Genomic DNA, 26,929 nt, shown 5'->3' with positions numbered 1-26,929 from the left:
CAGATTTATGGTCTTTGACAGGCATAAACTACAGGAATCTTTCAACGAGAACACGGTCTTTAATGTATCGAATTATAAAAGTTAGCTGGTCAACGTGAGACAGATCGGGCGTACTGTCAACGCTAATGGAAAAATATTTTGCCAATTTAGCTTCATTTATAATTTTTTAGGACCTCTTCTCACATTACGTCAATAAGCTCATTACAGATATTCGCCGCCGCGCGGGATTAGCCGAGCGGTCTCGGGCGCTGCAGTCGTGGCCTGTGCGGCTGGTCCCGGCGGAGGTTCGAATCCTCCCTCGGGCATGGGTGTGTGTGTGTTTGTCATTAGGATAATTTAGGTTAAGTAGTGTGTAAGCTTAGGGACTGATGACCTTAGCAATTAAGTCCCATAAGATTTGACACACATTTGAACATTTTAACAGATATTCGCCGATAAATAAGAAGTGTTACCTTTGCCAGGATTCCCAAAATTTTGTAAGTGATCTGCAAAAAATGGATAGAATTTACTCAATAATTCCACACATCCCAAACAATTTCCATTGTTGGGAGATGCTAGGATTTCATTGTCACCGTTAAATGGAAGCCCTCTCGATGCACAAAAATTTTACAACAGCTATAATCTGTTTAAGTACATTTCTCCAGTGACCCACTGCTTTTTTATGTTGAGGTAGTAAGTCTGTCTATTCTCCCAACCGCTTTACTTCGAGCCAGATAAGTCATCATAGATTGCCTTTATGCTGGGCTATTTTCATGTGTTAAAATTATGTGATTATTGTTACATCCACTCCGAGAGTGTAGATTTACATCAGAAGGATTTAATAACCAGCATGGGAAACAAAATAGAGTTTTTGGAAGGCGAGTACAACAACAATCTTCTTTTAACCCTTTCATTGTTCTTTAATTTGTGAATAAATAGTGCTTTGTTGAAATACGTAGTTACTGATTTATTACCATCTTTGTAGGTTCTGGATGCCTCGAAAAAGCCAGAATCTTTATTTTGAAAAATACTGGTCCCTTACAAATCAAAACTTCACGATTTCTTTCCGTAAAATTTTCATGAAAATGATTAGCTGGATCGTGTGATATTTCTTCTGGTTGGAAAACTGTTGCTCAACTGACACAGTTGTCGGTGTTGGTGAAGTCACCGAAGTTGTTGCCCTTTCGTCAGAGGGACGGTCGCTTTCTGATTCAGTCTCTTTTCCTAAATTGGTAGAAATCTGAAATTGGTATAGGACATGAACATTCAGAAATTTCCGCAATTTATGATCGGCACGTCTCATCACGTGGAAGATTTATTATTTGATTGATACTTACCTAAGTTGCTCAAGTAGTAGTAGTAAAATATGCTGTTACTTTTGGCAACTTTTTCAATTACTTCCTTCTGATGTACAGATTTTTACTTTTTTTCAGAGCTTCAAGGATATGATCGTTTCGACATTTTATATTCAGTATTTATTTTTACACCGAAAATAATCGCTAACACAAAACGAAACAGGCAAACGACGATTTAATCAAAGAATACTCCAGAGCACAGTCTGTAACAACTACAAACAAAACAAACGTCGCAAACTGCAGTCAAATACAGAGGAAACAAAACAAACGTCATAACACCGCAGTCAAATACAGCGGAATTTCCGATCGTCGAGTCGAATTATTTAAGTCGGTCGGTCACGTTTAATTTTACGTCGCTATTCGCTCCGTGCAGGACTGTGCAATGCGCAAAGCTAATATGCAAGTAGATATTGTAGTCAGTCATTATCGCTCTATTTTTTCAAAATAAATTTGTTTTTCGGTAATAAATATCGGTTATCGTTTGATGATTTGGCAGGAACTAGGGGGCCCTTATCGGTCGCGGGGCACTAGGCACGTGCCCGGAGTCCCCAGTGGGAGAGAGGGGCCTGCTTTTACCTCGTAGTATAATATGTGGTTCATATCAAGAGTGAATTAGAGGTGAAGTGAAGAATTCCCTACCACAATAGCAGAAGTGAAACTTGCCAGATATACAGAATGTAATTGTAAAAGTTTCCGGTATACTTCAGACAGGGAACTGGAAGTCTCGACTTAGAAACAAACTGAACTATAGCTCATTGACCACGTATATAACTTCTATGAATATACTGTGTCTCAAATATGCCTAAAACGGTAAAAATATTGTCGCTAACTTGGCAGAAATACGGTACAGTACTTTACTTGCTTTCATGAAGTCATCCTCCAGCACAGCGTAGATAGCTTCGCTCAGTGCAGCTTTCAAAACTGCCGTAGAAAATCCTAGATCCTTGTAGCTGCTATTGCCAGGAATCTTATACAAGATTTATATACTGGGAGCTATGAGCGTCAAAAGATAATTACGCATTTCTAAATTCATCCTCAAATAATTACGCGAGTTCTTGAACTTGCCCTCGTGAAGTAAGTTTATTTTTTCTAAAAAACGCCTTCGCTTAAGCAGCCACTGGTAGAAAATTTTGATGTTTTTCTGTTTCTCGCATTTTGTTTGCACTTATTAGAAACACAAGTTGCGAACACAGACCGTAATAAAACTGCCTACATTTCTGAATAAATGAAATAAACTTTGATATTACTGTACGAGAGTTCAGTCGCTTGCTACAGAAATTTTTCTACATAGGCAGATGGCGGGCGAGCAGTAGACTGGGATTTATATCGTGTGAACAAACCACGTTTGCAGCGATCTGTTGCATGCACAGACATTTACGCAGATATCTGCTAAGACAGATCGTTGCGTGTGGATGGGCCATTGCACCAAAAAATAATTAATGTAGAGTAATGAAATTTCGGGAATATATTTGTCTAGGTAACATATTTAAAGGATTATCATAGCAAGACTACAGTTACTGTAAGCGCAAGATAAGCCATTGAAAATGTGAAATTAGAGTACATTAAAACAAGCGCAGCCACTAGAATGTTGAATGTAAGCATGCAAACGTTCATGCATTTTGTTGTACAGGTGCCGGATGTCAGTTTGTGGGATGGAACTCTATGCCTGTTACACTTTGTCGGTCAATACACGGACGGTTAATGTTGTTTGTGGATGACGCTGGACTTGTCGTCCGATGATGTCCCTTATGTGCTCGATTGGAGACAGATCTGGTGATCGAGCAGGCCAAGGCAACATGCCGACACTCTGTAGAGAATGTTGGGTTACAACGGCGGCATGTGGACGAGCGTTATGATGCTAGAAAACACCCCGTGGTATGCTGTTAACGAATGACAGCACAACAGGTCGAATCATTAGATTAACGTACAAATTTGCAGTCAGGTTGCCTGGGGTAACCATGAGAGTGCTCCTGCTGTCATACGAACTTGTACCCTAGAACATAATCCGAGGTGTTGGTCCATTGTGTGTAGGATGCAGACAGGTTGGGCGCAGACCCTCACCTGGTCTCCTAATCAACACACGGCCATCACTGGCACCGACTCAGAACCAGCTTTCATGAGAAAACACAACAGACCTCCACCCTGCCCTCCAGTGAGCTTTCGCTTGTCACCACTGACGTCTCAAATGGCGGTGGTTTGGGGTCAGTGGAATGCACACTACAGGGCGTATGACTCGGAGCTGTCCTTGAAGTAACCTGTTTGTAACAGTTCGTTGTGTCACTGTGGTGCCAACTGCTGCTCGGATAGCTGCTGCAGATGCTGTACAATGTACCAGAGCCATACGCCGAACACGATGGTCTTTCCTCTCGGTGGTGCCACGTGGCTTCCCGCAGCCTGGTCTCCTAGCAACCGTACATTTTCGTGACCACTGCAGCCAGCAGTCATGTACAGTGGCTACATTCCTGCCAAGTTTTTCTGCAGTATCGCAGAAGGAGCATCCAGCTTTTCCTAGCCCTATTACACGACCTCGTTCAAACTCAGTGATGTGTAGATAATGGCGTCTTTGTTACCCTAAATGCATTCTTCACTAACATCAATTCACAATTTCAAAGGTAACTAACGCTCACGATTGTCACAGCGTGTATTTAAAGCAAACCTGATTTGCATCCTCATAGTAGCGCTGCTAGTGCCACACTTATGAGACTGGAGCGAAATTTGAATAAACATCATCTTTCAGATGTAGAAAACGCGCGTACCAACTTTCACTTATGTCATACAACTTGTTCGTGACGTTGCGATTTTTTTTTTTTTCTGTCGGTGTACAATACCCCTAGTGGTACTGGTACTTATTAGAGGAGACGCCGTTGCCCTGTGTCATGGAAACCAATATGGTGGTTGAAATTCAAAGAAGTATGCCAATAGGACGTCCAAAGTGGTCATAGAAGCAGTATCTGTCTACCTGTTAGTATATTTCGTACTTAGTTTACGATAACTTCGTACATTTTGCGAAGCGTTTATCATTTGCTGGGGCTGATGTAATTCGTTTTCGGCGCGAATTTTGCGCGCAATTTATCCCGTGACTGCAGCCATCTGTCAGCAGTTCACGATCGTGTTGCCGCGTGAGCATCCGAGCGTCCGCCAACAGCATCCAGACAGATAAGTGCTACATCGTTACTTCGTTATTCTTTCCTCTGACGCTATACTCATCAGACTTCCGGTAACTCTGCTATTCTTGTTCTTATAGAGCTCATTTTCGGAATATGACTTTTACATGAAGTCGAAGCCCATCTTAATGAAATTATAGACTGTTGTGTTAACCCAGTTGTATCACCAGATCGCTGTTCTCCTCTGGACTATGTTGTCCATATTTATGGTTTAAAAGTGTCCAGTCAAGACTCGACAATCGATGGAACTTTGAGTTGAGGCCCACCCCCCGTCGGCTCTTCAAATCGGAGGCCCTCAATCAGTTGTTGGTATGAAACTGCAAATGGTAAGTGCCTCGCATGCAGGGTCAGTGTTCACCATCGCTTTAGCTAAATGCTTACAGAAACTGCGAGTGACCTCAGAAACCAAGCAACAAATACCACTGTGAAATATTTCTGTGTGGTCTAACACAATAACCCAAAACTTCCCTTTTAGAAAATGTATTGGCAATTCGCGTCACGTTTCATGTCCTTATCGATAAAAGGTAATCGGATCCAACCACGAGGTTATTACTTGGTCACGAAGTTTACCCTAATTCAAAAAACCGTATATTGCAGTGGAATAAACCAAGAAGTTACAGCATGGTATGTGATCCTCAGTTCCTAACATCTCCCAATAACATTACAATGAAAGAACAATAGGACCAAGTATAACAATGTGTGCTACGTTCATCGTAGAGAAAATTATCACTCATAAGACGTTACAGGTGCCATCAGTGTATACAAAAAGTACTATAAGATAAGTGTATGTTCGCAGTGTTAAATATTAATCAAAGCAATACTGTACATTAAATACCTTTCAGCATAACTACTTCTACTGTCATAGTTCATAAAGTAAATGACTGTACCCATGAATGGACAATTACGCACTGCTGTGTTATGGGTCATGAACAGTATTTCACCAACAACTAAAATTATTCTGTTCATATTTTAGACAAAGATAACTCATTAACTTTAATCTGAAAGAAAAATATACACCACACAGCACAAAGTAGTACCTTTGAGAGCAAGTGATTTAACAGTGTTAATTAATAATCAACTTTACTCAGTGAATAAGCAAGGCGGCTCCTACCTGCTTGAAGGAATGCATGTTTTCACAGCGATGTGTACTGATGAATATTTCTTGAGCATCCAATCGCGTCAAGTGATTAAATGTCCACAAGCTTTTGGTCGAGTGCTCCTCAGCCATTGTCAAGTTTTGAGTCCCATGTGTCTCATGCTGCCATCATAATAGAACATGTTGACTTTGACACGAAGATCAGGTTAGATTAGATTAGATTAGATTAATACTTGTTCCATAGATCATGAATACGACACTTCGTAATGATATGGAACGTGTCAGGTTAATAAAAGATGTCTGTACAAGATATTACTTCGTAATGATATGGAACGTGTCAGGTTAATAAAAGATGTCTGTACAAGATATTACACAAAATATTGCATGACACTAATGTTTAAGTTAGTTTTTTCCCCCTCCCTTAATTTATATCTAAAAATTCAGCCAATGAGTAGAAGGAGTTGTCATCTAGAAATTCTTTTAATTTATTTTTAAATGTTGGTTGACTATCTGTCATTCTTTTGGTGCTGTTTGGTAGGTGACCAAAGACTTTCGTGGCAGCATAATTTACCCCTTTCTGTGCCAAAGTCAGATGTAACCCTGCATAGTGAAGATCATCCTTTCTCCTGGTGTTATAGCTATGCACACTGCTATTACTTTTGAATTGGGTTGGATTATTAACAACAAATTTCATAAGTGAATATATATACTGTGAGGTTACTGTGAGGATCCCTAGATCCTTAAATAGATTTCTGCAGGATGGCCGTGGGTGGGCTCCAGCAATTATTCTGATTACACGTTTTTGAGCAATGAATACTTTTCTACTCAACGGTGAATTACCCCAGAATATGATGCCATACGAAAGCAGTGAATGAAAGTAGGCATAGTAAGCTAATTTACTGAGATTTTTATCATCAAAATTTGCAATAACCCTAATAGCATACGTAGCTGAACTCAGACGTTTCAGCAGACCATCAATGTGTTGCTTCCAGTTTAACCTCTCATCAATGGACACACCTAAAAATTTTGAAAATTCTACCTTAGCTACAGACTTCTGTTCAAAGTCTATATTTATTACTGGAGTTGTGCCATTTACTGTACAGAACTGTATATACTGTGTTTTATCAAAATTTAAAGAGAGTCCGTTTGCTGAGAACCACTTAATAATTTTGTGAAAAACATCGTTTACAATTACATCACTTAGTTCTTGGTTTTTGGAGTTATTACTATACTTGTATCATCAGCAAAAAGAACTGACTTTGCATCTTCATCAATGTGGAATGGTAAGTCATTAATGTATATCAAGAACAGTTAAGGACCTAAGACCGAACCCTGTGGGACCCCCTACTTGATAGCCCCCAGTTTGAGGAATCAGCTTTTGTTTTAACATTACATGAACCACTTATTTCAACTTTCTGCATTCTTCCAGTTAAGTATGAATTAAACCATTTGTGCACTGCCCCCCTCAAACCATAATGATTTAGCTTATCTAAAAGAAATCCATGATTTACACAATCAAAGGCCTTTGAGAGATCACAAAAAATACCAATAGGTGATGTCCGGTTATTCAGAGCATTTAATATCTGATCAGTGAAAGCGTATATAGCATTTTCTGTTGAAAAGCCTTTCTGAAAACTAAACTGACATTTTGTTAGTACTTTATTTTTACAAATATGGGAGGCTACTCTTGAATACATTACTTTCTCAAACATTTTTGATAGAGCTGTCAGAAGAGAGATTTGGCGATAGTTGTTGACATCCGACGTATCCCCCTTTTTATGCAATGGTTTTACAATGGCATATTTCAGTCTATCGGGGAAAACACCCTGCTCCAAAGAGCTGTTACATACGTGGCTGGGAATCCTACGTATCTGTGGGGAACAAGCTTTAAGTATCTTGCCAGGAAATGCCATCAATTCCGTAAGAGCTTTTACTTTTCAGTGAGTTTATTATTTTACTGATTTCAGAGGGAGAGGTTGGTGGAAATACAGTTGTTTCAAACTGCACAGGTATGGCCTCTTCTATTAGAAGCCTTGCCTCTTCTAGTGAAGATCTAGATCCTATTTTCTCCACAACATTTAAAAAATGATTATTGAAAATATTTTCAATTTCTGATTGTTTGTTAGTACACTTGTCATTCAGTTTTATGCCACTAAAGTCTTCCTGTGCTCTTGGTTGCCCTGTTTCCCTTTCAATAATATTCCAAATTGCTTTAATTTTATTATCAGAGTTACTGATCTCAGACATGATACACTTGCTTCTGGACTTTTTAATAACTTTTCTTAGTACCGCACAATAGTTTGTATAATATTGAACTATTTCGGGGTCAGTACTCCCTCTTGCTGTTAGATACAGTTCTCTTTTACGGTTGCAAGATATTCTTATTCCTTTAGTTAGCCAAGGTTTTTTATATGTTTTCTTGGAATTGTGTTTAACTATTTTCTTAGGAAAACAATTTTCAAATACCCTTAAAAATGTATCGTGAAATAAGTTATATTTCAAGTTTGCATCGGGTTCCATATACACTTCATCCCAGTCTAGCTGCTTTAGGCTTTCCCTAAAGTTTGCAATATTTATATTGTTAATTGAACGCACTGCTTTGAAATTCTGATTTGATATACTGCGTGGAACTATGTCATGTGCTGTAACTAGCTGTGCACCATGATCTGAAAGACCATTCTCAACAGGATAAGCATTTGTGTCCTTAAACTTATCTTGGTCTATAAAAAAGTTATCTGCCAATGTCCTGCTGTTCTTTGTTATCGGAGTAGGAAAATCAGTGGCGGAGCTCAAATTGAAAGAACTGAGTAATACTACATGGTCATTCTTCCTATAACACTCTTTCAGGGAATCAACATTGAAATCCCCACAAATGATAATTTGCTTCCCCCTGTCTGACAGGTTGATGCTGGAAGACGACGTATACCAAAATTTGTCGCAGAATCCAACATCCACAATAATGAGGAAAACGTCGGAACTTCTCAACAAGTCATCAGTGGAAAAGAATGTCGTTAAGAATCTCCTCCCTCTTGCACCCCTAAAAGTTCAAATACCGAGATAGGTGACGCAGTGGTTAGCACACTGGACTCGCATTCAGGAGGACGACTGTTCAAACCCGCGTATGGCCATACAGATTTACGTTTCCCGTGTGATTTCCCTAAATCGCTCCAGGCAAATGCCGGGATGGTTTCTTAGACAGGCTGCCGATTTCCTCCCCCATCCTTGACACGATCCGAGGTTATGCTCCGTTTCTAGTGACAGCAATGTCGATGGGACGTTAAACCCAATCTTCCTTCCTTCCAAAAGTTCATACGAAGGGAATAACTCTACAGCTCATCGTGACCACCATTGCGTCGCTGGGTTACTGACTCGCGAAACATCTGGCCAGCTTTCTTTCTACATATGTTGGTCACTGTGTGCACTATATCAAGAATACGATAGACATCATGAGCCGAATTAAATTTGAGCACCGTAGATAAGGAGATATGATGGTCCTCTTTGATTGGCTTTCAATATTCATACGCATTGCCATCAAAGACTCCATAATCGATCTTCTCTTCCAGTTCTTCGACTGCACTTTTGAGGATTTATGTCATGAAACTTTTTTCCGTTGAATGGTAGAGAATATTTCAACGAGAGAAAAGATGTCACAGTGGGAAGTCAAATAAGTCTAGTTATTGCCAACCTCTTAATGGAATGCGTAGACACGGCTAATGCAATGTCTAGTAACTTTCATCATCGTGTCGACACATTTGTTGTGTGGCCTTATGGACGTGAAAACTTGGGAGAGTAGTTTGACCACATGAACAACATTAAATTGACGTGGAGGTAGAGACAGACGCTGTCTTGCCATTCCCTGTCGTTCTCGTCTGCCCAAAAGTAAATGGGTGTCTCAGCCACAGTGTTTACCGGAATCTCACGCATACTGCCCGTTATCTGCACGCTGCCAGCTACCATCACCCATCCCAGAAATGTTCTCATCTGATGACCTTGGTGCATCGTATAGAAGCCGTTTCAAATGCTGAAAACTTGTTGAAAAAAAGCGAGCCACTTACAGAAACTATTAAAGGAAAACGGCCGCAGCAGCTGACAAATTTTGTAAGTCATTTCACTGAAGGCACCGATGCAGATGCTCCCCCCCCCCAAAGGAACTGTGGGTGTCCCAGTCTAATAAGATAAAATTATGCAGATCATAGAGGATCCCAGATGAAGTACTATGAATTACAAAATAAATAAATTAATGGTCAGAAATGAATATGTAGTTTTCTATTCATGTAAATAACTGACACTCTACAGCAACAACTTAACCTAAGAAAACTGTGTGAAGTGATGACCACCAGTCTCAATGCATTATACTGACAGAGAAAAAATCGGAACACCAAGGAGTTCTGCGACATCAGTGAAAGCTGGTAGGCGATTTTTTCTACATCTGAAAGATGATGTCTATTCAGATTTGGCGCTAGTAGCGCCACTATGAGGATTAAAATCAGGTTTGCTTTATGTACACTCTCTAGCAGTCATGAGTGTTAGTTATCTTTGAGATTGGACGTGATGAGTTGATTTATTCACCTTTGAGATTGGACATGATGAGTTGATTTAGTCAAGAATGCCTTTAAGGCAACAAAGACGCCATTATCAACACCTCACTGAGTTTGAACAATGTCATGTAATAGGGCTACGAGAAGCCAGAGGTTCCTTCTTTGATACTGCAGAAAGACTTGGCAGGGATGAAGCCACTGTACATGATTGCTGGCTGCAGTGGTCACAGGAATGTACAATCTCAAGAAGACTGTGCTTCAGACAGCCATGTGGCACTACCAAGCGGAAAGACTGCCGTGTTCAGCGTATGGGTCTGATGTATCGTACAGCATCTGCACAGCAATTTTAGCAGCAGTTGGTGGCACCACAGTGATGCCTAGTTGAGGACCAGACCCAACCTGTCTGCTTGCTACATACACCGGACCTAGACTTGGAATTATTGGAAGGATATGATTTCCTATGACAGCAAGTGTACTTTCATGGTTATCTCAAGCATACTGACTGCAAATTTGTATGGCAGTCTGGTGAATCGTCCTGTTGTCCCGCCATTCATGAATAGTATTCCACAGACTGTGCTGTTTGTGTTGTTCTTCCCTTGATTTCCAACATCCTAGATCATGGTACCAATGACCCCACTGTTTGGTCGTCTGTCGCAAATCAACCAATCAACAGCATTCCAGGAGCTGTCTTCCAACAGCATAACACTTGCCCACCTATCACTGTTATAACCCAACATGCTCTTCAGAGTGTCAACATGTTGCCTTGACCTGCTTGATCATCAGATCTTTCTCCAATCGAACATATGGGGGCATCATTGATGACAACTCCAGTGTTATTCACAAACAACATTAACCATCCCTGTGTTGACCGACCAAGTGAAACAAGCCTGGAACTCCATCCCACAAACTGACATTTGGCAACCGTATAACACAATGCATGCACATGTGCATGCTTACATTTAACATTCTGCCGATTACAGTGGTTGTTAGTGACCAGCATTTTACATTTGCAATTGCTTATCTTGTGCTTACATTAACATGTGATCTTGCAATGTTAATCACTTAAATATGTTACCTAGACAAATATATTCCCAAAATTTCATTACTTTACATTAATTATTTTTTGATGTTGAGTTTTCTTCTGTCAGTGTATTACCCCATAACCCATTGACAAAGCTGAAATCTGGGTTCAAAATCATTTGTTCCAAGTTTGCATGAATGGTTTTTGATATTCTAGCACTCTATCTCTGCATTGTATTCTTCATAGTGTGTATTTCACGTGTAGTTTGATTGGCACTTATTGATGAATCTTCTCCTGCCGAATTCAAAATTATCTTCAAAAAATTTATGTGAACAATTCTGTGTTAATTCAACCTGCATAGGTTCCAATATTGGCTACAGTGCTCAGGAATCAGGCAAACCAACTACTATTTTCGTGTGTTACTTTGTCTGGCATCTGCCATTTCTACAACTAGTTTCATGTGGTTGCTCTACCCTAAACGTCCTTGGACAGATATTCCCAAATACTTCATAGCTGTCACTGTTTCCATGTATGATCTCCAGTTATTTAATCAATAAATAGTGGGACTTTCTACATGTTTATTCATAAAACATTCAAATTCACATAAGTTGAGGCCAGGTGCCATTGGGTAACATCCTCATCTTGAAAAGTCTTTCATCAAATGAACTGTGTGGGAGGAGCATTGTAATCCATGAAAAGGAAAAGGAAGATCAAAGTTTAAAATTGTGCAGATGTTACGAGCTTGTGAGACAGAACAGAAGATTTGATTGGGCAAGAATTGGGTTCAAATAGGCCAAGCCTTTTTGAATGGCCATTCTGGTATTTTCCTGAGAGAATTATAAAAATTACTAAAACCTAAATCAGTATGGTGGGATGTTTCCTGAAGCCCACTACTCTTGAAAATGAGTTCATTGACTTCAAGTGCCAGTTTTCACTGATAAAATGGAAAGAGTCCTAAATGACATCAGTCTACTGGATGGCAAATCAACAATGGAAATGTTACAGCTTTGTCAGGCCAATCAAGATGGCTGAAGATGTCATCTGGATTCACTTGACACAGCTGCAACATTTCTGTTGTTGCCGAGAACAAATTACCACATGATACTTGTTTTTATCAATGGGTTGTGCCATTTTAGTTTGGCTGCTGTAACAATATGCTACAGTACTGTCACAAAGGGATTTAAATGACATGTACCTACACACACACACTTGATTAATTAAGGAGATGTGTCACAGACAGGCACAACAAAAAGACTGCTATACGTGTGTGTGTGTGTGTGTGTGTGTGTGTGTGTGTGTGTGTGTGTGTGCTTTAGAAGAGGGCCTTTTGGCAGTCTTTTTGTTGTGCCTATTGCAATTCAACATCCTCTCTATAAATAAAGTTGCAATCTGTCCTTTTCATAATATTGTTATTATTCCATCCTAGATTTTCCATTGTGTGTCTTGATTAATTAATCAACTCTTCAGTAGTAATTGAAATTTTATGACTAATCTTCATATAGAGTTCATGCATCTTTTACTCATGGACAAGCAAGCACATGAAAGAAAAAAATTATAACTTCTGTGTTACAAGTATTGTTCAGTCATCTTTAGGTGGCATTGCAGTCTGGACAGAGTCAATGCACAGAAAGTGTAGACTTCATCCCTTGTCTTGTGTGATATGTGCAAAATTGTGTGCAATCTAAATGTAACCATGAAGGGAAAATGCATGTTAGAGGATATGCACTAAGGAAAGGAGTTCACTTTGTTAATTGATCCTTTCTCACATTTATTAGTGTTTAGCAACGATTGTGACGCCCAGAAGTCACACCAGATGATCATAAAGGATTGGGTTCACAGAAATCTAGCATGACTTATCACAAATTAATTTTGCTGCAAGGCTGAATTTGATATAGGAAGGTATCATGTACACTTTAAACTGGTTTCTGAATGAAAATGGAAACAGTAGTCGCTCTAACTAACATCTGAAGCAGAGTGGCATACAAAAAGCCCCCACTGTTTCCTGCTTGTAAGGTTGCGTTATTATGGTGGACTCAGCAGTGTTGATTGTTTTTAATGAAGTCAATCCAGTTTCAAATATTAAAATATTATTTATAGTGATTGCAATTTGATACATGATCATTGTCAAGCATTGTGAGATGATGTGACCCACTCAACAACATAAAGTTGTGATGTGCTGGAACATAGTTCCCGGCAGGGTAAGAGCAAATACATGTGGTGGTTTAAATCTATTCACTGTTTCATACACCATGTGAGCATACATCACAATGCTGACAGAATAATGGCAAACAGCAGACAGGATGATAAAAACAACATCCACAAGAAACACTTAAGTCAAAATCTCATGTAGCAGGTGTTGTAGATGTATTTGATTTTACACTTCTGTGTATTATGTCCCAGCATCTCACAACTTTGTGTTTTTGAGGGGTCCCAACGTTTCACAATGCTCGACAATGACCATTTGTTGAAGTTTCAATTGCAGTAAATAATATTTTAATAGCCTAAAGCGGAATGACTTCATTTAAAATTTTCAGGAAGGCTGTGGAAGCAGTGCTCCTCAAAATGCAAAGATCTGTTAGACCACTTGGAACTATGTCACAAGTCTTGGACTGCATGCTCGATCTCTGGTCAAACTGTGAGAGAGCTGTCTGCTTCTTCCAGAAACTTATAGTCTACACATGAGAGAATAGCAGCTTGTATGAAGGGTCAGGGAACAATTTGATACTTTAAGGTGGATGCATAACTAGTATTAGGTCTACTGTCATTAGTGTCTACTTTACATAGAATGACATTTTTTTATTATGAATATTATAATATTTGAAAACAGAATTAGCAAACTTTTTGCTCCTGTATAGGGACAGACTACTCCTTAGATCACAACAACATGATTCTCGACGAAATATTTGATGACATGAGTAAATTTGCCTAAACGGTATCTCAATTGTACAGTGCGGATTTTGGTTGTGTGGATTTCATTGGAAGTGTATTGAAAAACAGGAAAATCATTAAACATAATGATTGATCATCAGTAGAGTCAAGATCTGTTTTCTTAGAAAAACAATGGACGTCATAATTCCGCGTTTTTATATCTATTCTAGAGTACTTGCAGACCTATGTTGATGACTACAATCTTTCATTTATTTTACTTTATTAAGAATTGTTGACTCTTTTGTTTCTTCATTGCCTTCTGATTTTTAAAGTGCTGTGTACTTTTAAAAGCCTATTAAGGCGGTACATTACTCTTTTTGAACTTGCTCCCCTTTGTGACTTTGTACTGTTCTGTGTGGGAGTGTAGATTGCCTGTTGCTTTAAACTTTCTTCCTTTATTTTACTGATGTCCTGGTTCTTCTTGGAGATGTCTATTAGTGTTATGTTAAAGTTTTAGATACACTAATGGAATCAGTTAAGTGTCAAATTGGTAATCAAAAATTCTAAGCATTCAGTTCCCAGTAGATCTTAGAATTCTCTTCTGTGACACAAAAAAGTATCACACAAGTAAAAATTTTGTGAATGTGGAAGTCATGCATTGTCTTGCTGAAAAATGACTTATAGGGTGTTCTGTAGAAAGGGTATGGCTACAGGTCACAGGATGTCATTCACATAGGTCACTTCATCACAGTGCTCTGGACATGCACCAACTGTGATTTCTGGTTGCACCCACACCATAAGGCCCTGAATTTGTGCTGTGTGTCATGTACGAATGTAGTCACTGTGATGCCACCTCCCCCCGTCTGTGGTGATCCAAAATGTGGCGATCACTTTCGAACAAACAAACCTTGATTCATCCAAAAACACTGTATGGTGCCGTTCCTGTCTCCCCAGTGACATTGTTCCATATACCACTGTCATCTAGCATGCTTCTGCACATTCGTCAAAGGTAGGTGGAGAAGTGGATGATGCACACGTAACCCATGCCGTAATAAAACTTTGGTTTATAGTGACAAGGAGAGCCGCAGGCACATTTTACCAGTAGGTGGTGTTGTGCCGTGATATCTGTCTTTACCTGGAACCCGTGGGCTGACGTGGTTAAAATGCTAACCATTTCTGCAGAACATACTAGTCCACATGTCCTGTGAATATGAACATCCTATCTCTAGTCATTCAAGGTGTTTTGTTATTCTTGAACATGAGTGTATAAGAAGTTTCTCACTAAATTGATAATGAGGAGTGATAAATACACATGAGTGTGATACTGTTGTAGCTGCAATGTTAGAGTTTCATCCTAGAAATACTTTCATATTTCTCTGAAAACATAACCACAAACTGAAACTGTCAGGTATTCTACTAGCATAAGTTACAGTCCTATAAATGGGTTCTATATACTACTTGAAAATTTACTGATAAACCATTCATGTACTGTGTTATTTAAAAGCAAACTGCTCAATTGAGAGTGATAAGTGTATGGTGCCCAGATTCTTTGTCATAGTTGTTTATGACACATGGACATCATATGGTCGTTAAGTTTTCTTATTTATAATGTAACATTCACCTTTTATGGAATTTTTAAGCATGGTTTTGTTTTTAATGTCAAAAATGGTCACAATCTTGTTAATATATGTTTCAGATTTTTTTTTACCTGTGTGTAGTGTATAACCTGATACCATGTATTTTTAATTTGAAGTTATCATTGCAAACTTTTTCGCTTAATATGTTCTGAAAGTGACTTACTTAACCATACTTGTCTCATTCATAATGGAGCAGTGCTCACCATGGAGCTCTCCACGCATTCTCAGTCCAGTGGATGTACGACACATTCTGGCCAGCCGATCTACAGAGAATCTCAGTGCTTTGCACATCCATGGAGAGGCAGAACTCCTGGGATCCCCCATGCGCAGACGATGGGCACGGCGTTCTCTTCGTGGTCGCCAACAGACACAGTCACGATCCAGCTCAGCTGCCTCAGAAAAGGACAAGGAGGAGGACACGAAGAGAGAGGCTGAGAAGCTGCTCAGGGATGGAGAGGAAGAGCTTCGTTTGCGGCTTGACACGCTCAGTGTGAGACACAGGTACTCTTTGTTTAAAACATTTTATCTTATATATTTGTTTGTTTGTATTAATTTGATCACTGACAGAGTATCACTCTTGTATCAGATTATCTTATTTACAATATCTTTTTAATTTCCAGAGCCTGTAACATAGAATGTAAAATCTCCAGGTTTTGTAATGCTACCCTTTTATGTATAAAATGGATTTTTCTGTACAACTTTACATCATTTGCACAGAGTATCTTGGTGTGTACAAAATTATGATATAAAAAAGTTCTAGTTATACTACTACAAGTATTGTGCAAATCCATTGGTATAACTGATTGAGGTCGCGCAGTGGTTAGCGCAATGAACTTGCATTCAGGAGACAATGGTTCAAGTCCCTGTGTAGCCATCCAGGTTTAAGTTTTCCATGATTTCCCTAAATTTCCAAAGGCAAATGGCTCGTTTGAAAAAGGCATGGCCGTTTTCCTTCCCTTCCTTGCATAATCTGAGCTTGTGCCACATAACTAATGGTATTGTTGAGAACTCTAATCGTCCTTTCCTGCCTTCTTTCCTTTGGCTATAGGAATAATTTATTGTGTTCATCATTATGTAACCTGCCACAATTAATTTTAATGTGAAATATTTCTTTCCAAAACATATGTAAGTCAGTGGTTGAGAACTGATTTTATTGTCATAATTTGTTCCCCTTGGATTTTATCGAACAAAAGTGAAGCTTGGTTCATGCAAAGATACAGAGCAGGAGGAAAAAATCTAGTAATAGAAAGCTAAAGAAATCTGAGTGTTAAATACCTCATTGATCAAAAATTGAGCTGCAGTCACAAATCACGTTGGAAACTTTTTCCACTAAATGTTATGTCTGTATGTACAGTAGATATCCCTGTGCAGTATACCTTTTTCATTGTGTCAGATGCGAGCAGTAGATGCTAAATACATCATTCAGTAAAATTATTTTGTTTTCTTCACTACCAGTAACTGACTATGTCATCTGATGAACTAACACATGCTGCAGTGACCATATGCTGCTGTTTGGAATAGGGCAGAAAACAGACGTAAACAAACATTTAGCATTGACCAAAATGTCAGCCAGCATAGAAGACTAAACCTTCCAAAAATAGTGTGCATTTTGGATATAGTTACTCACTAAATAGAAATGTACACCCTGAAAAGATTGTTGAAAAAACATAAAACATGCATCTATTGTAACTCATTGAGATAGAGCATTGGTTTAGTGTCATGAAAAATCAGAATTTTGTGAAGCCAGCAGCTTGTATGTCTTATGACACTGAACCAAGGAAACACTGGATTTTTCAGAATGAGATTTTCACTCTGCACTCTGCCAGGAAGTTTCACTGGATTTTTGTTTGATACTGCTTCATTTGCACTGACTCGTGCAGAACACTGATGGCTCAGTAACTGCTGTGTTTGTATGTGTGTGTGTGTGTGTGTGTGTGTGTGTGTGTGTGTGTGTGTGTGTGTGTGTTTTGTCGTATTGTTCACAAGTCAATAAATCAATGTGATCACAAAAGAGTAGGCCATGAAATGAATGTCAGTCACATGCCTTTGAATCCATCTCTACTTATTTATGTCTTGTACCTGTAACACATGCAAAGGCTATAAGGGACTGCCACAGGCAGAATTATGTCTGTGGCCAATTATGTACTATTGTACATGTCATCCATTTTGTTCACTGATGAGGCCTTATTGGGACAAGATGGCATCATAACTTGCCCTACATTGTGGCTACCACTAATCATCAGTTAGTTAGTTAGTGCTGGTTCAGATTCAGTGGTTCAGATTCAGTGTACAGTATGGCATTACGAGTGACCATCTACAACTGACTGGATCAGTATACATCACCTTACTGAGAGATCCACTGTCTTTTCTATTACATAATGTTCCCCTGTCAGTTGAATCATGGGGTGTGTGCATGATGAGGCTTCAGTACGCTTCCTGGAATTTTGGACAACAATGTCCCATGACGTTGGATATGGTGTCAAAGCCCATTGCATTGGCTTTCCCAGTTGTGGATGTAAAAAAACGTGGACTTGTAGTGAATTGAGGACTACAGGTGTATTGTAAGAAAGGAACATGTTTGAAGGGGCAATACCTATTTGCAGTGTTCAGTGGATCTAGTGCTGGGGTAGATGACCAAAATGGCACAGGTACTAAAGAAGCTGTTGAAGTCATTTATATTGTGTGCAGCATGTTCAGCATTCAGGTTGCAGAATTTATGACTGGCCACAGAGCAGATTAGTTTTTATCGCTTTATAACACAGCACACAAATTGCAGCACAGCTGTTATATGGCATTCGTATTTTCTCATCTGGTCATACATTTGTTCGCATCAGAAATACCTGTGACTAGACTGCAATAGGGAGTTGTGTGAGGGTGCATCGAGCTAATCTTGCACCTAGGTTTACCATAGGCGACTAACTGTTGCTTTTAATCCTGCACCTCATTGATCTTCACTTTCATGTAATTGATCTTACCCTACTTCAGTCTCAAGTACCGTATATTTGATGATAGATACTGCTACTTATGATGCTACTTATCACAGCCAAGAGGTGGCTTAAAACTCTTTGTGTGTGTGTGTGTGTGTGTGTGTGTGTGTGTGTGTGTGTGGGTGGGTGGGTGGGTGGGTGGGTGGGTGGGTGGGTGCGCGCGTGTGTGTGGGTGGCAGATACAGCATCCCAAGCATTTGCTAGCCAATTACTTACAAATTGAAACATCATTTGAATGATTCTTTTGTTGAAATGATGTGGAATGAATCAGTTTACAGGATATGTATACATGACTGGTTTTAACATTAATGAAAATATTTTTCATTCATACTTGTGCAGCTACACCTAAAAATAGGATCTTGCACTTACAGGCTGCCAGGTGTTACTTTCCTTTCCTTGCTGTAAGTTTAATTTCTGACTGTCTTTTTACTACTCCCGCAGAAGCTCAGTCTGTGATGACCAGGTACCATCGTATCTCTGGTATCTTGACCCAGAAACTTTGTAAACCTGTGCCAAACAGCATGGACTTGGAACTTGGGCGTTTTACAGAGCTGTTAATACACGAGCATTAACATCGCCTTGCCCCATTGCCACACAAAGTTGCTAGTCATAATGCACTGTTGTTTTGTGGCTTCCATTTTGCTACATCTTGGTCTCACTCTCTGGGTTACTGGCTGGATTTGATTATCTGTAGTGCCATCTCCACTTGCCCATTTCCTCATCGTTGACTTCCATCCATGCTAGGTGACCTGCTGTTGACAGCCTCATGGTGGTCAGCACAGCCTCAGTGGGTTCATTGAATCAGATCTTTCAAACTCCAGTCACAGTAATACTGAACGTGTTGTTCCCAATCTGTGGGCTGGTCAGCGCTGCAGGTTATCTATCATTGCAAACTTTGAATGTGTTACAGTGAACTCTATAGGGTGTGATGATGGAATAATGTGTGTTTCAGAAAGTGAGGGGCTTTTCGTAACTATCCAATTTGTGAGAATGATACAAACCCCAAAAAACACCTCAGCCTTAAGTTTTGCTGCACATCAGTGGCTGTGTAGGCAAAACAGTCATTAATGGATATTGGCCAGGAAACCTTTCACACCCCAGTTGTATAAGGCTTAGGCAGGTAAGATGGCTGTGCATGGGTGTAGTGTACAGGTACCTAACTGTTCATTAGAATACATTTAGATCCTCATAAACACAAAAATAAATGTTTCAGTGGTACTGGTGGGCTGTTAGAGAGATAACTAATACACAAACAAGAAATCAAACTTGACAGAATAGTATTTCCAGTGTTACATTATCAAAATAAAACCTTGATCATTGTGACAGGGCATGATAGTGTCAAAAAATCTTCATTGTGATAAAGAGAGAAGAGGAGTCTTTTGAGAATGTAGCCCCCCTTGTACATCAACAAAACTTTGGAAAGTATTGCTGAAATTGTAAAAGCTGTCAAACAGCTGTGCAGCAAAATGCTTTTGGTTGTAACTACTATGTGTCACCAAGCGACCACACCTCTGGACTGTTAAGAATTTTGGTCATTATGCCATTGCAGTGGAAAAGCACAATTCTTTTGACTTCAGTAAGTATGTTATAATTTGGACATGGACATCACTGAACCATGGAAAGGATGGGAAATGGAAGGCATAACAGAAACTAGAAACATGTTGAGGAGAGTGAATTGTGAGCTGCCATAGATTGCCATTTTTATCCTTACGTTCAGTTTGCTTATCCCTCCAGAGCATGTTAAGTCCAGATTTATTCAACTGATGGTGCCCAGTCCAATGTGGCGCCATAAATGCTAGAGATGTTGTCACTTCTCAAAGGTGAAATGACAAGGCAACATATGGCATATGTGTGAAAGATAGCCATTGAACAGGTTCATCTTGTTCAGTGTTAGAACTCCATGTAAATTCCGTAGGTAATTACCAGAGAAAATTCTTGGTCACAAAGGAAGATGCACAAAGTAGTTGAACATTTTCCAAACAACCTGCTTCACCAACAAAAAAGGCAAAATCCACATCCAGATCAGACAAAATACAAAGAAACCTTGCACTAAACCTGAGCCTATGCATACGTGAGATGTGTTTCAAACTTTCAGTCATGTATTGAAAGGTTACCCCATCCACTAGAAGGATTATACGTACGGTGAGAGAGCAATATTCATCCACAACACACACCATTCTTTACCTGTTACCCTCACGAGCCACCTTTGAGCAGTAAGCATTCAGGCTTACACACCATTAAGAATAACTTTGTACTCCCTGACCTGGTACCTCAAGAATGTGTGGATAATGAAGTTCCTGAGGACTTCATACATGATCTCGCCCATCCCCTTTCTCTTCCTGAGGGATCGTAATGTGCATTATATTCTGTGGGACTCTACATCTATTTGTCCCAGGGCTTGAGTTGTGGAGAAGTTCCTCTTATCAAATGATATCTGCCTACCCAGTACAGGGAAAGGAGCACACTTCAGCACTCCACACATATCACCCATAGCTGCACAGCACTTTGCTCTTTTATGCTAACTAATACTGTTGTCTGAGACATGGCAGAGAACTTACACTCTAGTGACCACTTTGCCATTTGAATTCCCATACCGGAAACATCAATATCTGCCACCAAACTAAATAAACAGATATTTAACGAAACCAGCTGTATGCTGTACAGAATCTGGCTGTATTCAAATACAAATCCAGAATTCGTTACATGATAGAATGTGTCAGTACTGTGATCTAGAAAACTGCTGATGTCCATATCATGAAGTTGTGTGTTGAAACTGGCAGATGGCCAGGCCCTTGGTGGAACAAGGAGTGCTATTTAGCTGTTAGTGACAGACGGATAATAGTTTGTATTCTTCAGTGTTACTGTAGATGAAGTCCAAACACCACTCTTTTATGGTAGAGTTTGAACCTGTGCTATCATTGTCTGGTAATACAATGCCAGAGCCAAAGTGGTGTGCAATATGTAGCGACATGTGAATTTTGATCTAAAGAAGTAATTTTTAGGCTCTTTAATAGAATCTGACCTGTGGAAGAATATAGTGATTTTTGTAGAGAAGCAGTCGTGATCCCCATTCCAGAACTCGGGTAGGATCACATCAGCTGTAGTTATTGTCACAGTGTAACACTTACCAGTTGTGTATCAAAGACAACAGAACAAATGCTCAACAGATACTTAGTATGGACATTCTAAACCAGAAAACCTTTCAGTCACCTTCAGTGTGGTTTCCTTAGGTATCACTCTACTGTTAAGCTGGAGTTGAAACCTTTACTGTTGTGGGTTGCAGTGGTGCAGTGTGGCCTGTTCAAGCCTATTACATGCCTCATCGTGCTAGTAAAACATTATTAACAAAGTAAACATTTGTTGCTCAGAAATATACAGTTGTCTTGATTCACAGGCTGCCCCCAACAGCAGAGCAGGAGTGGTGTGCACGATGCTGGGAATGTACCAACATCTGTGCATGGTGTGCAGTTTTGTCGTACAGTGGCAAATGAAGCTATGTCAGGCCCAACAACATCACGAGGCCACTGACCACATTGCGCAGGTGGCAGCATGCGCTCTAGACATGGCTGCTAGCAGCTCTGGAAAGTGGATGGTGAGGGTACATATGATCATACTATAGACTGCATGCTGGAGAGGCACCACCAACTCTGGAGTCATGCTGTGGCCATTTGCCAGAAGAATAGCCAGCAGCATCAGAGTCTCACCACAGTAGTGGAAGGCGGGCAGTGGAAGCTGCATGCCCCCACAGTGAAGTATGATGGCCTTCTCTTTGAACTCACTGGATAGGCCACCAGAAGGCCCACTGAATGATGGTGCCCATAGCTTCCTGTCAGTCTCAACTTGGATGGAGATGCTGTAGCTTGTGGCAGCTAAGTGATCAGGTTGTAGACAGCTAGATGAGCAGGGGATAGACCATCAGAGCTCTGATTTCCAGGCTGGATGGCTGACAATTGAGTAGTTCCCCCCACCAGAACAGGAGTAATATTTATGCGAGACTTGCTCATGTGCTTTTGCTGCAGTGAGACAGCATTGACATTGCTTGGCCTGCTTTTCTTGCCAGGTCAGGTCCTCTGGTCACTCTGGTTGAAGCTGAAAGTTGTCTCAACTTCACCTTTCAGGAGCAGCAACAGATTTATTTTACAGAGTTGGCATACCGAATAGTTATTCTTGTGTCCAACTTACACCTTCGTACTCCATTCTGCATAGTCATCAAAATGACTGCATTCCTCTCTCCCTGTGATGTCATTCTGTTGCAGTGGCATCTTTGACACCAACTCTTATGGTGTGCAGCGATTAACTCTGTCTTGTGGCTTATTACATGTGACATCAGTGATCCTCCCTTGTCGGCAGACTGCCCTGCTTTGCTCACCTTTTGCTCTGGCAGGGAAGACTTCAAAATTTTACGCCTTATGCAAAGGCTGTTATTTCATGGCACTTCACTAAACTCAACACTCCTGGTGGCACTGATACAAGAGACAACACCTGATAGGAAAATACCTATGACACTGGTGTGTCTGGAGTCATATGGTACACAGCAGTATCACAAGAGTCTGCCACCATTCAGGTATTCTTCACACCAGGTGCCTCAAGGTTCCAGTCTGTCACCACACAGATGGCGCTTATAAACTGGAACCAATTTATGCTTCTGCCATGAGACATTCAGATAGTGAGCTCCATCTGCCTATAGTTATGTCAGCTGCCACAGAGGGTACTGATAACTGGAACTAATTTGCAAAATAGTACACAGGTTTAAATCATTCTGGTGGTCACTGGGAAATGGAGACATGCACCACACACATCCAACCAATCATTCCTACAGCTTGCCCAGCAACAGTTCTACAGTTCAGACAGTTCCAGTTTACAGTTATCTTCAGCCAGTGCAGATCAACAGCTACTACCACTGTAGCTAGCTACTATACATGAGTGATTGTCAGACAGTAAATGCAGAGTATCAAGTGCCTAAGTGTTCTTCAGATTAGAGCCAAACATGTAGCTGGATACAGCAGTCCATACTGAGCATCTATAGATTAGATTGTTCTCTTTTCAATGTGTTAGGTTAGATTAGTGAACAGGACATTAGCTACAGTGCCATGCACCACCCAGTGCTCGTAGCTGAGTGTTTCATTCTGTATAAATTCTTTTAATAAATGTTTATTACTCATTTTATTTTTTGTTTCCTATATTATGTATATTTTAGATATAATGCTCTGTGATTACATCTGTGGCAAACAAGCAAGCCAGCTACCTTGTTCAACCACAATTATTCTGCAGTAGGGCGCGTCACTTCTTGCTACCTTGGATGTTGGGTATCAGAATTATTTGGACGAATACAACAGACACTACATGGAGATAAGTAATATCCAACAACTGTGTGAATGGTACTGCCAGGACACTCTGTCCATTATATTGTGATCTTTCCTTTCAGGTATTTTATGTTTTAAGTTGGCAATATACTCACAGTCCAATATACCTAAGAAAATGGTGTCCTTTAGGAGTGTGAATTAAGTGTCGCCCTTAGTGCAATAGCCATTATGAGTACAGTATCTGCAGTCTCGTAGATTTTTTCACTAAGACATTGTCAAGTACATGAGCTGTGAGTGAAGAACTTACTTTGTGTCAGAGTTTTCCAAAAAATGCATATCACCCACTGTAGTGTCCTGGTCCCAGTATTGTGATATACTACAACTATACCCAAACCTGGTGTGACAAACCTTCAATCAGTTTCGTTCCTTGTGGGTCCTTTGCTACTATAAATTTTCTGGAAAATAACATTCCACAGTGGACTGATTTTATAACATATTTCTTTTGTTTCAATGGCCAAAACTGTTAATAGCAACAAATAACAGCTTTTATAAAAACAAGCAGCTGTGGAACAATGTCATCTTTCAGAAAATCTATATTGGCTGAAGACCCAACACACAAACACCCAAAGTTGATATGTATTTGACTCATTAAGCTTTATTATCAGCTCTCAACACCTCAGAAGTACTGAGACATGAAACATTCATATCATAAACATAATACATATAATGAACTTTCTTTGTATTTCATCAAACCAAATACATCTTGTTAAGGCACTAACGTACTACCAATTTCAATCCATACACCACAATTTAAGCGGGGGTATATAAAACATGGAAAGAGGAATGGAAAAAACAAGATAGTAGAGAGGCCACTAATATGGTAATGTGCAAACTGCTCATCCCGGAAGGTGATTGGTTACAGATTAGAAATGGGGTAGATGGTATCTGACAGTGATAAGGGTACATTTCTATCATGGAAACTTTCTTAAACACCTCCACAGAATAGTTTTTAGATACTTCCCAAGTTGTTTTTGCTACTCAACATCAGAATGTTTAATTGGACAGATAAAAAATCTACTAACCAAGTGGCGGCAGAAGACACACACAAAAAAAGGTTGTAATTAGGCAAGCTTTCGGAGACAGTGGCTCCTCTCTCAGACTGAAGGGTTGAAGGGGAAGGAAGAGGGATGAAAGAAAAGGAGTGAAGAGGTCTAGGAAAAGGGGAAGATTTTGGGAAAGTCAACCAGAACCGGGTGTCAAGGGAGACTTACTGCACAGGATGAGAAGGGTGACTTTCCCAAAATCTATCCCTTTACCTAGACCTCTCCAGTCATTTTCCTTCACCCCTCTTCCTTCCCCTTCAACCCTCCTGCCTGAAGAAGGAGCCACTGGCTCCAAAAGCTTGCCTAATTACAACCTTCGCTTTGTGAGTAGATTTTTTGTCTATCCAGTTGAATTATTTTGTCAAAAATTGATTGTTTTCTGTATCAGAATGTGGGTTAAATCATCTAGACTTTCCTTTTGAATGTTATGTTGATCAGTAGGTAACTTTGTGTAAGAGACTAAGCAAACTGAAACACCATTGTATTTCTAATATCACCACTATGCTTGTATCAGAGAATGCAAAAACTTTCTAAATCGTCAATGATATTTGTAAGAGGTTGTAGCCTACACATATAGTTCTTAGCTACTATTTGCTCTGTATGTACTAACAGAAATTTGCGTAATCATCAGATGTACTACAATTGTAATATGTTGCTGGCTGCATGGTATGTACACCAGATACCAATAAAAAAAGGAAACAAAGGAAACTGTAAAAATTCAGATAGTGATTAAATGAAGTTGCAGCTTAGTGTTTGAGTTAATAAAGGGCTGAAATTGCAAACTGCACAGAGTGATTAGAAATACTGGAAAAACTAAGACCCTGCAGTGGTGGCAGGTATAGAAATGGTGATTGGTTGGAGACATGCGGTTGCTGAGAACAGTGTGGCAGCTACCAGCTTGGAGTGAACTGCATCCCATTATTCAGGAAATTATTTTTCTTCTCTATTATAACTATGAACTCAGTAAAGCCAATCCTCTAGTTTATGTGATAAAATAACAGGCTCATAATGAAGTTAATATATTCAAAGATCAACGAGATAAGCTAATTGTTCTCATCAGAATTAGAGCATTTATCTCTTCAGCTCATTGAAAACTTATTTGAAATTTTTATCCCGTAATTTTTCCCAGCCCAAGATGAAGCAAGAATTCATCACAGACTCTGCCCATTTGCTATGGCTTAAAGAGCTCGGTCATTTGACCAAATTTTATGTCATGTCTGTTAACCACATGGAATAACAAAACCAATTTATATTTAATTTTAAAGTGCTGAATTGATAAATTAATTTCATCTCCATTGAAAACTTCTGTGACTTTGAATATTGACTATAATGATATTCGTACATGTTACAGACAGTTTTTGAAATATCTCATTGTTCAGTTGTATTTGGAATGGTAGAGCATACCTTCAGTAGCATCACACAAAGTACACACTTGCAATGAACTGCAGCTGTGAAATCATCATTTTGTATTATTTTAACCTACGTGTATGGGTTTACCTAAGCTAATGGGTGACTTTCCCTAAGCTATTCACCTAATAGAAAAAGCATCCTAGTGTGAACATATAAAAGCCTCCCTCTCTGGTTGTCCCTTCTACCACTTGATTTGTGTGTGTGTGTGTGTGTGTGTGTGTGTGTGTGTGTGTGTGTGTGTGTGTGTATGTGAGGGAGAGAGAGAGAGAGAGGGGGGGGGGGGTTATGAAATGAGGGCACCTATTTGGTGATTGACGTACAATATCTGGCAGGCCACAATGGCATGAAACAAGTAATGATAAAATCTTGGGGAACAGAAGTGGAAGACCTGCTATTAAAAATCATAGTGAATAAATGGTAGACAAAAAAACACTAGAAGTTATCAAGGCAAAGTATTCAGTCCTGCTT

General features: G+C 39.7%; 1 protein-coding gene across 6 annotated transcripts in view; it reads left to right on the top strand.

Moving 5' to 3' along the window:
* Positions 1 to 26,929, top strand: part of LOC126248388 (uncharacterized) — a 246,169-nt gene that overhangs the window by 152,109 nt on the left and 67,131 nt on the right. For 3 of the 6 annotated variants that reach the window (XM_049949339.1, XM_049949338.1, XM_049949335.1), the window contains exon 3: positions 15,855 to 16,159. In XM_049949339.1, coding sequence (XP_049805296.1) covers positions 15,855 to 16,159 — 305 coding nt within the window. Of the gene's footprint in view, positions 1 to 15,851; positions 16,160 to 26,929 lie in introns of all 6 variants that reach the window. The other 3 variants (XM_049949336.1, XM_049949334.1, XM_049949333.1) reach the window with 1 other exon arrangement.

This window comes from Schistocerca nitens, chromosome 3 (genome assembly GCF_023898315.1).
Source record: "Schistocerca nitens isolate TAMUIC-IGC-003100 chromosome 3, iqSchNite1.1, whole genome shotgun sequence".
In the NCBI taxonomy this organism is placed as follows: Eukaryota; Metazoa; Arthropoda; class Insecta; order Orthoptera; family Acrididae; genus Schistocerca; species Schistocerca nitens.
This window is presented reverse-complemented; position numbering and strand designations above follow the sequence as displayed.